At 40.2% G+C, this 14717-nt stretch overlaps 1 protein-coding gene across 1 annotated transcript in view; it reads left to right on the top strand.

Annotated features, from left to right (window-relative positions):
- The window catches only part of rimbp2b (RIMS binding protein 2b), a 137041-nt gene that overhangs the window by 59278 nt on the left and 63046 nt on the right, over positions 1-14717 (top strand). The window contains exon 6 of the mRNA XM_084727907.1: positions 10798-10881. Within this exon, the coding sequence (XP_084584033.1) occupies positions 10798-10881 (84 nt within the window). The remainder of the gene's footprint in view (positions 1-10797; positions 10882-14717) is intronic.

Here is a 14717-nt window from a genome sequence, read left to right as displayed (position 1 = left end):
AAAACAGTCAAATTTGACTCTTGATATACTTTTCCCCATGGTGTAATTTTAAAAAAGCAAACAAAAATTGAAATGTATAATTAGATCTGGCGTTTTATGTTTTTTTTATGCAGAAATGCATATTATAGCTTTATGTCAGAGAGTGAGGAGGGAAGTGAATGCACTAGATTAAACATAATGTGAATACATTACCTCATCCAAGAGCATGACAGCAACTCCCATGATGCCACACTACTTCACAATGTCAGCAAACTACATCTCTTGTTATTGAATTGCAATAAATATCGAATAGGCACTCGAGCATCATGATGGTATCAAATCAGAAGATAAGCACATCATCCCAGCCCCGTTCATTATCATTCATTCTCCTCTCTCCTGCCTCGGCTGTAGTATTTTCCCGTCTCCTTCTCCTCCCTTTGTGCTCTTCAGTAGTAGTGTGTTCGACCCATAAGACATCAGCAGGCAGGTAGTGTAGCGTTCGGTGGCTCAGCGAGGTCAGACCCTGGTGATAGTGGCAGCTTCATTTCTTATTCTGCAGCACGCTGATCCTCGTGGATCCTGGCGGGGAGAAAAAAGAGAAAGAGAAAGAAGGAAGGAGAGGAAGTGGAATCCAGACTAGGCTACTGCTCCTGCCACTGCTGCTGCATGATGTTTAATATGCCTGATAGAGGATGCTTCGCTGAGGTCTTATACCCGGGACAAAATGCTGCAGAGCTGAGGAGCTTAGACGGTAAATCCTGCCTCCATCCCATTTTTCATTTTGCCCATTCTCCCTTCGTTTTCATTTGCATTCACATCCAGGCCTCGCTGATCATACGTTCACTCACTATCACTCTTTTTTTCTCTCACCTTTCTGCTACTTGTGTCATTTATTTTGCTCAGTGTGTGTGGACGTACGTGTTGACCTCTGGGAGTTACACTTGTTTTTCCTGTAAATCTGTGATTCAGCAGTCAGTCTGCATGTTGCTGTGCATACACACACATGCACGCACACACACAAACATGTACACAGATACACACTTGCAGGCGGCAGACGAGTACAGTATTAGTGGAGTGCAAGCATCTGTGCCTGCGCGCACAGACTTAAGCTGTAGGGGTTATGTAACTTACTCTGCCATTTCAAATGATTTGAAATCACAAGTGCTGGACTAGATTACTCTGTGTGTGTGTGTGTGTGTGTGTGTGTGTGTGTGTGTGTGTGTGTGTGTGTGTGTGTGTGTGTGTGTGTGTGTGTGTGTGTCTGAGCTGGCTGCATGTGCAGTATATTCACATCCTACATGATGCTAAGTAGAACTGCTGCTTGGGTGTTGAGTAACAGAGGGGGAATCCTCTCTTAAAGACCCTGACAACAGTCACCAGTGATAGTCTTTCCCCGAACCTCATTAATGGCCTCCCTTCTGGCTGCAGCCTGGCTGGAGAAAAGAAACAAACACATAATAAGAAGAAAAGTGTCTCAGGACAATATAAATAAATATATATATATATATCTCAGGGAACACCTCCAACATTTTGAGAGGCAACAAATTAGCTGTGAATCTACAGTGTGTGCCACAGTTAGAGGTGATGCACCTTGTGCAATTTGTTTCTGAGTGTAACTACTCCCAGTAAACAGTCAAGTGCTGTTTCTTTAGGGTGGCCATCAGTTGTATTATGATTTAGTTAGGGCTGGGGGATACAGCTGAAAAATGTATCACCATAAATTGTGCTGATCTATTTTTTAATAAAGAGCAAGAGGAAAAAGGTTGACTTTAAACCTTCATTCATCGGGACCACTGACTGTAAATAAAGATGGATCTTGTGGCTCCTCTTCTTCTTACTGTACAAAACTGAAGTCAAAATATGCCAGACGCAAGCGTTGCCAGTCTGTGCAAGAGTGACCAGCGTTGGAACCATGCTTTCAAGTTCCCGCCCACACAGCCGGCCGACTCAACCACAAGCAGAGCCGAGCTATCAATCGTGATGTAAAACCCACTTTTTTATAGCGTCAAATAACTAATTTAAACCAAACTGATCAGGAAAATGAACACTTGAGTGTGATAAGAACTACCTAAAATGACAAACCATCTTTGGAAAATAATTATTTGATGTGTACTTTGATTCTTTTTAGTTTGTCCCTGTCGACATGAATGGGCGGGGTTTTTGACCTATACTGCAACCAGTCACCAGGGGGCAATCAAGATGATTTGGCTTCATTTTTGGGGAGCTGTCGTGTTGTACATTTTTTTCAGATTTGGCGTCCATTGCTACCGTAGGGGGGGACTCAAGACTCGCCACTGGCAAAATTTAGGGACAAAGGTAGATGTGGGCTATGATGCAGATTTTAGTTGACAAAATTTTAACATGTTTTACTTTTTGCTGCAAAGACTAGACATTTTTTACAGCTGGAGTATGTGAGAATTACTTTAGGTCCACAACAATGATAAATGAAAATTCAAATGTTAAACAAAGAAATTAATTAGTATATCAAAACCACAGGGAGCCATTTTAGAGGGGAAAAGTGCCACATGCGGCTCCAGAGATGCAGGTTGCCGACCCCTGATCTAAAGGGATGTTGAAGACCTCTGTGTTAAATGATTGGCTGTTTGTGTATCACTCATAGCACACACTATTATCAAGGCATATGACAGACTGTTTATGAGCCATGGGGTATTTGTTATGCTTTCATGGCGGTTTGCATTTAATGTGTTTGAGTGAAACTATTGAACATTTTATTTTCTCATTGCTGTTGATGAAGTGCCTACTGCTGATAACATATCACTATTGTTTTATTGCACAGGCCCGAAAGTAGCTCAGCTGAGTTGTAGCACGCTGTGTGGCTGCAAATTTCTTAAAGGATTAACATTCAGTGTAATAATTAACCTGAAGGATTTTTCAAGAAGAACAGAGGGTGGTTTAAAACTCATCCTGGAGCGAGTCTTACTCCGGTGCATATCTGTCTATATTTGATATCTCCATCAGATCTCTGCCGGTTGCAGAGAGTCGCCCCTGGTAGAAAACGTTTGCAGTTTTTTTGCTCAGCCATAGGCAGGATTATTACCCATCATTACGCATCATGCATATTCAACACAACAAGGGATGAAAGACAGAGAGAGGGGGAGAGAGGGAGAGTAATGAGGTTACCCCTGCTCGCCAGAGATTATACACAGAGCTTTCCCAACTACAAAAGATCAGAAGACCGAATGCTGAGAATAGGATGGGGAAAGCCTTTCGTGTTAATTAGTCATTGCAGAAATAAAACTGTAGTATTTGAACCTCAATTCATCAAGATGTTGCTGTGCATTGAACTCACAGTGGAGAGTCAGCTGCAGTAAAAATAGGTGCAGTAAAGCATATATGTAGGCCTACCACACGCTACTGCTGCGTTGTCCCAGGAGAACTCTCCATGGTGCTGAACACCAAGACGGGCATGTTCAGGTCTCACAGCTGAGGCTGTTTTCTTTTGCAAAACATTTGCAAATCTCTATAACTTGATTTAACATTAGTATATTGTATGATAATAAGTGGTCGAGTGTTTTTTTTTTTTTTTTTATAAAAGTACTCATAATGTACATATTGATAGAGTATTTGCTATATATTGTTTTTTGTATCAAGACTGGTCCAGGTGTGGTGTGGTTAGTGGCAAACATACCATTATTATTTAGTGGCAGACAGAAAAATACTAACAAGACTAAGGGCCTTTTCACATCAAAAAGTCAGAACCAACGTTTGTGTTTTTGTTACGTTGCTCTGGTTAGTTTTGGTTTCACACTGCAATTAGCAATTTCTTCATCATTGAGGGCGCTAAAGAAATACATGTGACCTGCTTACAGTCTGTCGTTGTCACCTACATTAGCTGTGTCCCTCTATACTTGCAAGTGATTGTTTCATAGACAGGCACCGGCATGTTGTCAGCTCGACTCCTTCCTCTCTCTCTCTCTCTCTCTCTCTCTCTCTCTCTCTCTCTCTCTCTCTCTCTCTCTCTCTCTCTCTCTCTCTCTCTCATCTTCTCGGAAAATAATTGAAGTTTTTTTTTTTCAGCTGAGTTGATGTGTTGTTTTGTCCTTTTTCCAGTTCTGACGATAGCCCGCCAGAAATTCCTGTAATTGGTCTGAAAGTCTGAACCAACCAAATAATTGTTTCCACACCTAGACTTGAGTGGATCCATAGTTCAGTTTGATCCGGACTGACACCACCTCTTTCAGTCAGACCGAACTGTGGACTGTTCGGTCTGGACTGTGGTCTGGGAAAATTTTGACACCTGGAATTTTGGTTCAGATCAAATTGAAAATAATTTTCTGTTGATTTGCTCATTGATTAATCACCAAATCTTTTCAGATACAGTAAAAAGTCTAAATGTGATCAATATGTTCACAAAAACAATGCATAAGCTTTTTTGTACTACCTTGTACTACTTTTACCTAATGTCAAGGAACACAGAGAGTAACACAAGTTTACTCAAAAGCTTTGCAAGGATGAGACAAAATCCAGAAGAAAATAAGCCCAAAATAATAAACAAAAACCCACACTACTAGAAAATAAAGCTTGATCTGTCAACGGAATCAAACAGAAAAACAATACTAAACTCTAATGTTTATTATGCTTCCCCGTTTTCTCCTGTTTTTTTTTTTTTTTGTGGTTAATTAATTAAAGTTCAGGTATGTGTGATCCAGAGACAGAGACAGCTCTCTCCCAAAAAGAGGCCAGGGGAAAGTCAGTGCACATACAAACAATACACCAAAATGAAAGAAAGATAATGCATTTTAAAAAGGTTCTGCCATAAAGCAGAATGTGAAATTCCTGCTGCCCATAGTACACAAGAAGAGACATGGAGGTGGTACACAGTGGGTCGCTGTGGATGCACCGCTCTTCTGCATTTGCATTAGTGCCAGTGAGGCACGAATGTGAGATCCAGCCTTAAGGGGATGGTCTTTCTCATCTGTCTTCATCTGCTGTGCAGTAAACGCCTCTTCACTTATACAGGAGCTCATTACTCACAATGGCAGCCATTTGAATCTTTTATCAGAGGGATTTTTAATTGAACATTGGCAAATGTGCTCCAAACAAATGGGCCTCAGCAAGCCTGAGAGCTGTGTGTTTGTGCGTGCATGTGTGCGAGTGAAATATTCATCGTGTGTGTTGTTGCCGTCTGGTTCTGAACACTGTACACATTAGATACCAGCCCACATGGGAGATGGCAAGCTGTCTGCGGAGGCTCAGTGTGATTCACTCAAAGGAAATCATTTCGAGTCAACATGGTCGTGTATATTGTGCATATGTAGAGTTTTTTGAGCGTGTCCAATCTTTTTTACTCTTTTCATATTTTTTAGCTTTTCATTCATGTTTGTATGCGCTTCTGTTGACTAGATAGTGAGCAAGAAGAGTCCTAGCTGAAGAAATAAACATATTATCCGTCAAGCGTGAATGTCACAGTATTTGTTTTATGTGAGAAGGTAATGTATTTAGTTTTATTGATGTTATGTTTAGTCACATATGACGTATCCGACATATCCCAGAAGTTATAGCTACAAGCGGCTAATAGGACCATTGTTGGAAACATTTGGGATAATGAAAGTACACAAGTTATCAAAAAATGTAACATAGGTGTGGGGTTTTTAGACATTTTAGAGTAGAAATGTTACATATTATATATTTAAAGTGAGTTTTAAATGTGAGTATTACTTTAAAACATTCTAAAATTAATTACAATTATCAACAGCATGTGTGGAAATAGTTTAATAATAATAGTAATAACAGTATATGCAGTATGTATTGTGATGCAAAGACATCTGCTGAAGTTAGCATGCTAATCAGCTGGGAGTTGTGTATGATTTTGTTATAAAAGTTAAAATAAAAATAAAATAAAATAATCTCACAAAGTATCACAACAAGACATATTTTTGCATTTATTTCCTTATTAAATAGAAAAATACAACCACACACCTTTTTGACTGATGCATTTGTTGTCCCTGGAACCAGAGTCCTGGTCAGATCTGCTGTAAATCACCTCAATACTATATTTCCTGTTGTCACACTCTTCCTGTTAGTCTCGGTATTCGGTCTTGTTATTCCTAAGGAATGTGCAGACTGGTCTTACAAAATTGTTACAAGTGATCATAATGTCGAGAATATCTGACCAACTTCTACGTGGATTCTTAATCTCTCTGGTGTACATTGCAATGCATCTAAGAATGATTTTGTTTTGTTTTTACCCCACCCCTAATTTGGTCCCAGTTCAACTGGGTTTAGTGGGAGGCGGCTGAGCCCAGTTCCATTGCCTGCTCATCCAGCATTCTCTGCTTGGTCTTACCCTTCCCATCCTGTGCTACCGTTGTAAACACCAACCCTCTGCAGTGCTCTGAGCTCTCAGTCTGGACGAGCTAATGGCAGCCACATTTAGCAGCAGTTAGCGGCTACTCTTGTGATATACTGTTCCCTATTTGTTTGGAGTATGAATATGACAGATGGTGAATTCTTACATATTGCACCTTTGAGATGTTGACTCCATACTTGTGCAGAGTAACCATTATTTTATCCATTTGATGCTTAAAGCTGGTTTTATTTTGTCATCATTGGGCAAATGTTTAATGTGTCTGAGAGAAAACTAGACTTAGACTGAAACCTGCTCTATTGTCAGGCCTCAGAAAATCAAGCCTGTGACAGGTTACTTTGGCCAATCACAGGTCAGTAAGATGGTTGCCTGTTGAATCTCAGTCCCCAAACATCAATATTTTCTCGAGCCACTAATCAACTATCTTTCTGCAGAGTTGCCGCTGCACCTTTAACCCTAACTTTAAACAACCAAAACAAAATTTAATCTTTGAGCATCATATTAAATTTGAATCCTAACCACACCCATACCTTCATCTTAACTTTTCAGCCTAAGTGTATGAAATTTTCACTTCAGAGAACATATATTTTCCACATCTTTCTGTCCATGTGATGGTTTTAGTCCTTGTAGGGATAGAAATGCTAACATGCTAACTCTTACATACAGTTGAGCGGGATCACTGGTGGAGCAGCTACGACAGATAAGGGGTCAAAGATTTAATCATACCAACTGTCACTTGCCAGGGGTGAAATGCCCCAAGGTTAAAGAACTCGAAAGGGTCAAAGCTTGTTCTTCCTCCTTTCCGCTCATCCTGTTCTCTGACCTTATTGCTCACTGTCTTATTAAATACTGTCGGCACTCGCGGGTCAAGAGGGGAGCCAGCTGATGGTGCAGAACAAAAAATGTCTTCCATTTGAGTGGATTCCGATATATATTCAAAGTCAAACTGAGCTGTGAGCGTTTCTGTGATGAAGTGCACATTCATGCATTCCCACAAGCTGAGTGTATTGTGTGCTGTGGGCTTCTGGTTGCTCCGCTGGTGCTTATTTTAGTCCTGCTCAGGGACACGTGGTGCCATGCTACAGTACCAGAGTGTGTGTGTGTGTGTGTGTGTGTGTGTGTGTGTGTGTGTGTGTGTGTGTGTGTGTGTGTGTGTGTTTGTGTGTTTGTGTGTTTGTGCACTGGTAGCGCACACTGACACAGATAAAATCCTGTTTAATTCTATACGCTAATCTTGGAACATCCAGCTGCACTTTCACTCCCAACCATAGCAGCAAGGATGTTCCTCATACACTGATGGAGAGCTCAGTCTGCTGATGAGCAGAGGCTCTGTTGGTGATGTAACACTTTCATGTATTTTATACTGTAAGAGTAGTGCAATACCAGGCTATGCATTAAATGAACGCCCATAAAAAAGGTGTGTATTCACATCAAAGCGTTAAAAGGATAGTTCGGCTTGTTTCCGACAAATGTCATTTCGTTGCACTTGTGTAATGACAAATAAAGGCATCTTTCTATCTATCTATCTATCTAATGTAAGCCAGAAATCTAAAAATGCAACAAATAAATCACTTAATTGTGAACTATTAAATTAATCACCAACTAGTTTGATAATTGATTGATTGATTTAAGTAGTCAAAGTTCTCTGATTCCAGTGAATTTCTGGCTTTGTTACTCCTCTGCGACAGTAAACTGAATATCTTTGTGCTGTGGACAAAACAAGACATTTGAGGACATCATTTGGGGCTTTGGGAAACACGGATAGACATTTTTCACCATTTCTCACATTTTATAGATCCAACAACTAATCAATTAATCAAGAAAATAATCATCAGATTAATCCACACTGAACACAATCTTAAATAAAAGACCTATAAATATCGTCCTCTGCAAAGCTGCCAGACTCTTGTGTGATCTTGCGGGTGATTGATTAGACAGCAGCCTTCAGTAACTGATGAAGGTTCCTTTTAGGATGGTTTCAAATTTTACATAGTAGTTAGACGTTGTGACAAAAGCCAGAAATGGATACGAGAAGAGAGAGAAGAGAAAAAAAGGATCACCTCTGCTTCATTTAAGTGATGTAGTACTGTGTAATATATATTAGAAATATATATGAATCCACACTTTTCGTCAGGTATTCAAGATTTTCAGGAACAAAGTTCCTTTCTATTCACATTCTTGATCTACTTGTGGTGGACACCATGTACATGTCTGTAGAGTGTATGGCCCATAGATGTGTCTATGACCTGGTCTTCTTTATTTTGCATTCTGTTTTTTTTCCTTATGATGAAGTTTGACAGAACTGTTGGAGCAGCTGAACTGCACGGGATCTGTCTGACTTCCTAGACATCATTGTCAAAAGTAGCTTTACATAAAAAGTAAAGGTAAAAGTAGAAAATTGTAAACTTCTTATGACAGCTCACAGTGATTCACACTCATAGTGCAGGGAGACACCACCGCAGCAATGGCAGCATGTCAACTTCTGGTACTTCTCCGGATTTGTCTATACAGTACTCCTGCTGCCTCTCCAAACAGGGCACAAGCCAGTGATGGTACCTCATACAAGCTCACTTCCAAAAAAATCCAAACTATCCCTTTAATCTCCTGAGTAGAATGACATCCCAGCAGCAGGGCAGAACACACAGGCAGTTCTGAGGGGGATATCCCTGCTGTAGCTGTCTGCCTCTCCTGAGAAGCTCACTGATAGACTAAACAAGCCATCCTTTCATGGAAATTGTGGCACGCTCGTGCTCCTTTGTCCTGCTTTGGCTCTAATCACACTTTGTGAGGAAACTGAACTTTTTTTCATTGTAATTCCAGCTAATGCAGCATTCAGCTGTCTGTCAGCGCAGTTAAACGGCTGCTTGATGGAAACAGAACAGGCATTCAGAAACCTCAGGAGGGAATAGTAGGTGTCAACTAGGAGCTAGTGAACCTTTTGGAAACTGAGACAGTGCATGTGCAAACATTTCAAACTTTAAGTTTGATCAGTTTAATTTATATATTCATGTACCTTTACCTGGGAGACAGAATCGAATTTTTAACAGGAGACTTTTTGACATATTGCAGCAGATCAAACATGGCTGTATGTAATAACTTCAGTTAAGGCTCAACTTAATCCTGCTGTTGTGCGTGTTGCCTTATCAGGACCTTATGTGGAACAGAGCCATTTCTAAGGTTATTAGTTACATCTGTGCTTTTCCTGCTATGGCGAGTAAAACCTCATAACATCAGACTCAACAACTAACAATGTGAAGAAAAAAAACCAGATGCAAGGCAGGGCTTGTAAAATCTGTGTGTCAAACAGTTTTGGTTGGCAGTTAAGGAGAAAACCACAAAACTGTTCCGGCATAACAGCATTAAAACAAATCATGCAGAATTGGCCCAATGTTAAATAACCATCTATTAATACTTGAAAACCAGCAGTTGAAGAGATCCAAGAAATGGAATGAATCACTTCTAATTTGAGAAAAAGAGAAGAGAGGAATTTAAAAGAAACTGCAGTAACTGGGTCACAGAAAAAGATGGAGAGGAACAGTAAAATGAAGAGTACAGCAGGATCCCCCTCACGTTTTTCTTTCCTTTTTTCTTCTATCTTTCTTTCAATTCTTTTGTTCTGTTCTGTTTGTAGTAAAAATGTATGAATGAATTTTCTCTACATAAAACATTTGCAAAGCTGATTTGTTTTTTTTTAAGATTTTTAAATACTGCATTGTTTACATCCATATTTACTTGGAATTGCATGAAACCAGGACTGTGTACTGCATCACCTTTGTGCCTTTTTGTGTGTTTGCACAACACAAACAAAATTGCTCCATATTGAAGGTGGCAATAACAGTCTACACTCCAATTGGAGTTTCTGTGCTATGCTATGTGAGGCACTTTGGGCTGCATGTGCATGTGAAAGGTGCAATATATATAAAGACGAGTTGAGCTGAACTGAGGTTCGATTCCAGCTCAACTAGCATAGCTTTACAGGGACTCTTGCATGGAACAGAGCCACTATTTAGGCTAACTAATGGTAAGCATTATACTTGCTAAACATGTTTGCATTGTGATTGCAAGCATGTTAGCATGTTGATTTTATTCTTTTAAATTTAAGCACCTCTTGTTAATTTTAAATTAACAAGATTAACGTCTTGTTAAGTTGCAACTATGGCTGGACAAATGGCTTTAAGGCTTTTTAACAGATTTTTATTTGAACCTATTCATCACATTATTCCTGAAGGACCACAGCCTACATCCTCGACATTTGGACCTTAGAATCATTCCAGCCTCCCGTCTGTTTCCAGACAACAAAAACATTTTGTAATATCTATTAGATAATCTCTCGGTTGCACACACACATACACTCACTCACCTAAATACCGCTGAATAATGAAATGCTCTTGCTTGCTCTCTCCCTGCCTAGTTTCACTGAGTTCTCTGAGGAAGCTTGTGTTCCTGACAAACCATAGCAGCTGTCCTCTGCTTTTTTCCCCTCTCCCCAGGAGACAGAGATCAGCACCAGAAGGAAGGAGTGTGAAGCACTCGAGGCAGAGGTGAAGAAAAAGAATCAAACATGTCAGACTTTGGTAAGTGCTCCAAAAATATACCGTGGCCTCTAAGCGAAAGGACGGAGGCTAAAATTGATTTGTACCTGAGAGCCTCGCCTGCTATCATCACACACAAACGTCCCCTGAGAAAATGAGTGGCGGTCTACTGTAATGATAGCTCGCTTCTCAGGCCATGATGACTGAAATTGAAAAATGGGAGCAGTTAACTGCAAGTTTCAGTGTCTGTAGGGTGCGTTTGTAAGCATGGGGAATACATTTGCGAATGAGTGATACACATTATAGCAGTAATCATTTGCTTTGTGTGATCAACACAGAAAAAATACAGTCATGTACATAAACAAGTGGTGTCGTCAGGCTGTGGCTATATTGGTTTCTTTTGTACACATAGAGCTCTGTACATCGCTGCTGTTATTTAAGTGCGCAGCAGTGCACAGTACCATGTGTGTTTTACAAGTAATGGTCACTGGTGTAAAAGGTCAGACATATGTTACCCAAGTCTAAGATTTTCTTGTGGTGTTTGGGGCCTTTTGAAGGGCATTTTTTTGCAATGACCCAGAAATGTCATTCTGCCTGCTGGAGAAGCCTCGACTCAGGACAAAAGTCAAGGAAAAAGAAAAATGGGAGGTGGGGAGAACCTGCTGAGAAGAAAGCAATGCCTCTTTCTTTACATGTCTTGATATTGTTTAGGTTATTTAAATAAAAGCTGTGTATTAGTCCCATGTGATCCTTCTTTAGCCACGTTGCCATGACAGAAACTTACGGGGTGATGACTGACCAACTAGCAAACTGCTAGTTAAAGGTACCATGTGTTTTTGACCACTACTGGTGCTGTAGAGCAATACTCTGCTTACATTTGTGTCCTGTTTGCAAATTGTTTCCCCAGGATGGTGAAATCATACCCCATGGGTCATGACTTCATCATCCTAGGAAAATAAACTGTGTCCCGTGTGTCCCCAAATGCCTTTACACACAATTGTTTGTTGGAATCTTTTTGAGTGAAATGCACTTCAGCAATTTTAGCTGTGTTTACAGTAGCTGCTACCTAGAGGAAGGCTACCTGTTGCCAGAGCCAGAGTGCAAAGTGAGAGTTGCTGTATTGTTAACTAGGCACGTTTAGTGATGTGTCTTTAACGTCCGTATCAGAGGGAAAATATTTTAATACACAGCTCAGACATGTGGCATCAAAATGAGGCACATTAATCTGTGTTGTGGTTCGGTCCAGCAGGTATTGTTTGTGTAGGAACTGGTGCCAACATGGCACTGGATTTCGGTACTCAACCCTAGTTAGCAGCAATTAGTGTTTTGTTTTTTTTTCTTTCTCACTTCTGAGGGCTCCCATAAAGAGATGGCATTGTACACATTTTTGCTAACTGCAGAGAGCTGCGATAGTGGCAGTGATCCCCCATGAAAGATCCAGTAGTAATACATCATAGCAATACATCAAAGAAGAAAAGAAGCTGATGTAAAAGACACATGGCTGATGTATGAGTAGCTGCAACAAGTTGAAATGCATTTATTTCATCATCTGCAGAGTTAAAGATGAACTGAAGTGAAGTGCTGAAGACCGAGTGTCTACTAGTGTCCCATTATGTCCATCAGTGATGGTGTTTTCTGTTGGTTCGGGGGGTTAAACAGCTGTGACCCACTTGAACGTACCGTTTGTCTGAAATGACTGACTGCAGACAGGTCATATAAGACTGAGTGTATTCACTTCTTATTGTTAGGTGGTGATGCTGAGTGGAGAATTTGCTGTTGGAGCACTGAAGTGACCGTTGACCAGCACTGGCAGTTAATAGCCCTGCTATGTTGTATTTATTTCAGTGTGAAAACACACTGTACCTTAAATAAAAGGAGTCATCAGGCTCTATCAGTCTCACAGCAGGAAGACATCAGAGTTGTAAATCACAGCACAAACAAAGCTTAAGTGAACGCTTCTGGTCTGAAATTTTTTTTTTTTTCCATTATAGTTACAGGAATCCCACTAAGCAGAATTACTAATGACTTTATATCACTGAATGGAGAGCTCTGCTCAGCTTCTGTTGAGGTTTATTCTGAGAGAGAACGACATCTTACTGCTCTGATGTTCCGTACTTGTTCTCAAAGAGGGTTCCCCCGGGCTCTGCAGCAAAATGTTCAGTTTAATTTCAGTTGAATTCACAAGAATTTTAGAGAATGTGTAAGTGTAGACATTTGTAGGCCTACGGTCTGTGGTTTGGGAGTTGTAAAAAACGGTACATGGTGTTGCATGGTGGTGTATGACTGACATAAAAGCTGCTTAATGCAAGTTGAAGTTCAGTGCTACATAAATAGAGTTGTTCCGATATCGATACCAGTATCAGAACATGCCTCTGATACTCATTAAAATGCTGGTATCAGAACGGTCTGTGTACCAGTCCACATAACACATAATTTATTAACCCCACAGAACTGGACACTGTTGCTTCCTAGAAGTGCCCTATATGGCTTTTTCCCTAGGATGGGGAAGTTTACAAAGTGGGAAACAGGCTTTCCCGTGGAGCTCCAAACAGTTTCAGGGGAGGCTACTACTAATTTGAAACTTTGGAAAGGATTTTTTTAACGTCATTTTTAAAATATCATTAGGGCTGCGTATTGTTTCAACAATTACAATACCAGTAGCAAAACCAGTCGAGTACTTCATTTGATACCTTTTCTTTTGTTTTGGTGGCGTCTTGGCACGTTGAACTGCCGACTCCTGTGAAATATACCCCGTTCTCCTTTAACCCCACAGATTGAATGGAGCTGCACACATTGCATTAAATTGGCTGCAAGAAAACAATCAAAAAATCATCTTTTTTTTCTAGACAGAATTTAATTCAGGTATCATTTGACTGGAGAAGTTGGGATACTACTCTGTACTGGATTATTTCTGTTGATACAGGTATTTAGTTCCAGTACCTGTTTATTGCAAAACTCCTGGTCTGAAGTTCTGTCAAACAGCAATATTAGTGTATCTTGGCTTAATTGTTGAGTTTCTACGGGACCAAATAACATAACTGATGAAAATAATTGATCCTACAGACATCCAGACAAATAATAATTGATCCCATAGACATTCACGAAATGAGCAAAACTAAGCAGGTAAGTGAAGGGGACACACCTTTTTCCAAGCTTTCTCTGAGGGGAGGCTCACTGGATACAGGCCTTCTGAATCCTTCTATGGCTCACTAGAGACTCTCTTTCAATCAGGCTGGCATCTGTATGGTTTAATAAATAAAATGATAAATATCTCTGACATACTTTGAAACATCTGAACCACAGACTGTATGATCTGAACCTGTTGGCTATGTCTTTTTAAACCTCCTGTGTGCTGTGATTGACTGCTGTAGGATTAGGCGTGCTCTGTGCGGCGCTTAGTCAAGCCTCACCTCGCACTCTGGGCCGACGGGCCACAGAATAAAACTCATGTTAGCTAAACTAACAACAAGCTCCAAAATGTTTCTCTCGAAGCTAAAGAGACGTAAAGCTGAAAATCGCCAGTTCCAGAGCAAATGGACTAACAAGTATTTATTTACTTTGCCAGCAGCAACAAGTAATAAACTGGTGTGTGGCTTTATTGTGCAAAGAATGCTTTGCTGTGATGAAAAATTTGTGAAGAGGCACCACAAGTCAAATCATGGCTTGTTTTTTGTCAGTCTTCCTGAGCACTCAGAGGAATTTATCTGTTAACATTATACTTTAAGAGTTATTTGTAGCCATTAATTGACTAAATATTAAGTTTAGCCCACAAAACCCTGGTGATTTTCCTATTGGATCCTCATGCTATTGAACTGAATAACCCTCGTCTATGGCATTCATTATCTGTATGTATTTGTTAATGTTTTACAAAGGATTTA

The sequence above is a fragment of the Lutjanus erythropterus genome, chromosome 10 (assembly GCF_056507025.1).
Source record: "Lutjanus erythropterus isolate fLutEry1 chromosome 10, fLutEry1.hap2, whole genome shotgun sequence".
NCBI classification, from domain to species: Eukaryota; Metazoa; Chordata; class Actinopteri; order Lutjaniformes; family Lutjanidae; genus Lutjanus; species Lutjanus erythropterus.
The sequence above is the reverse complement of the archived record's forward strand: the minus strand, read 5'-3'. Positions and strand labels throughout refer to the sequence as shown.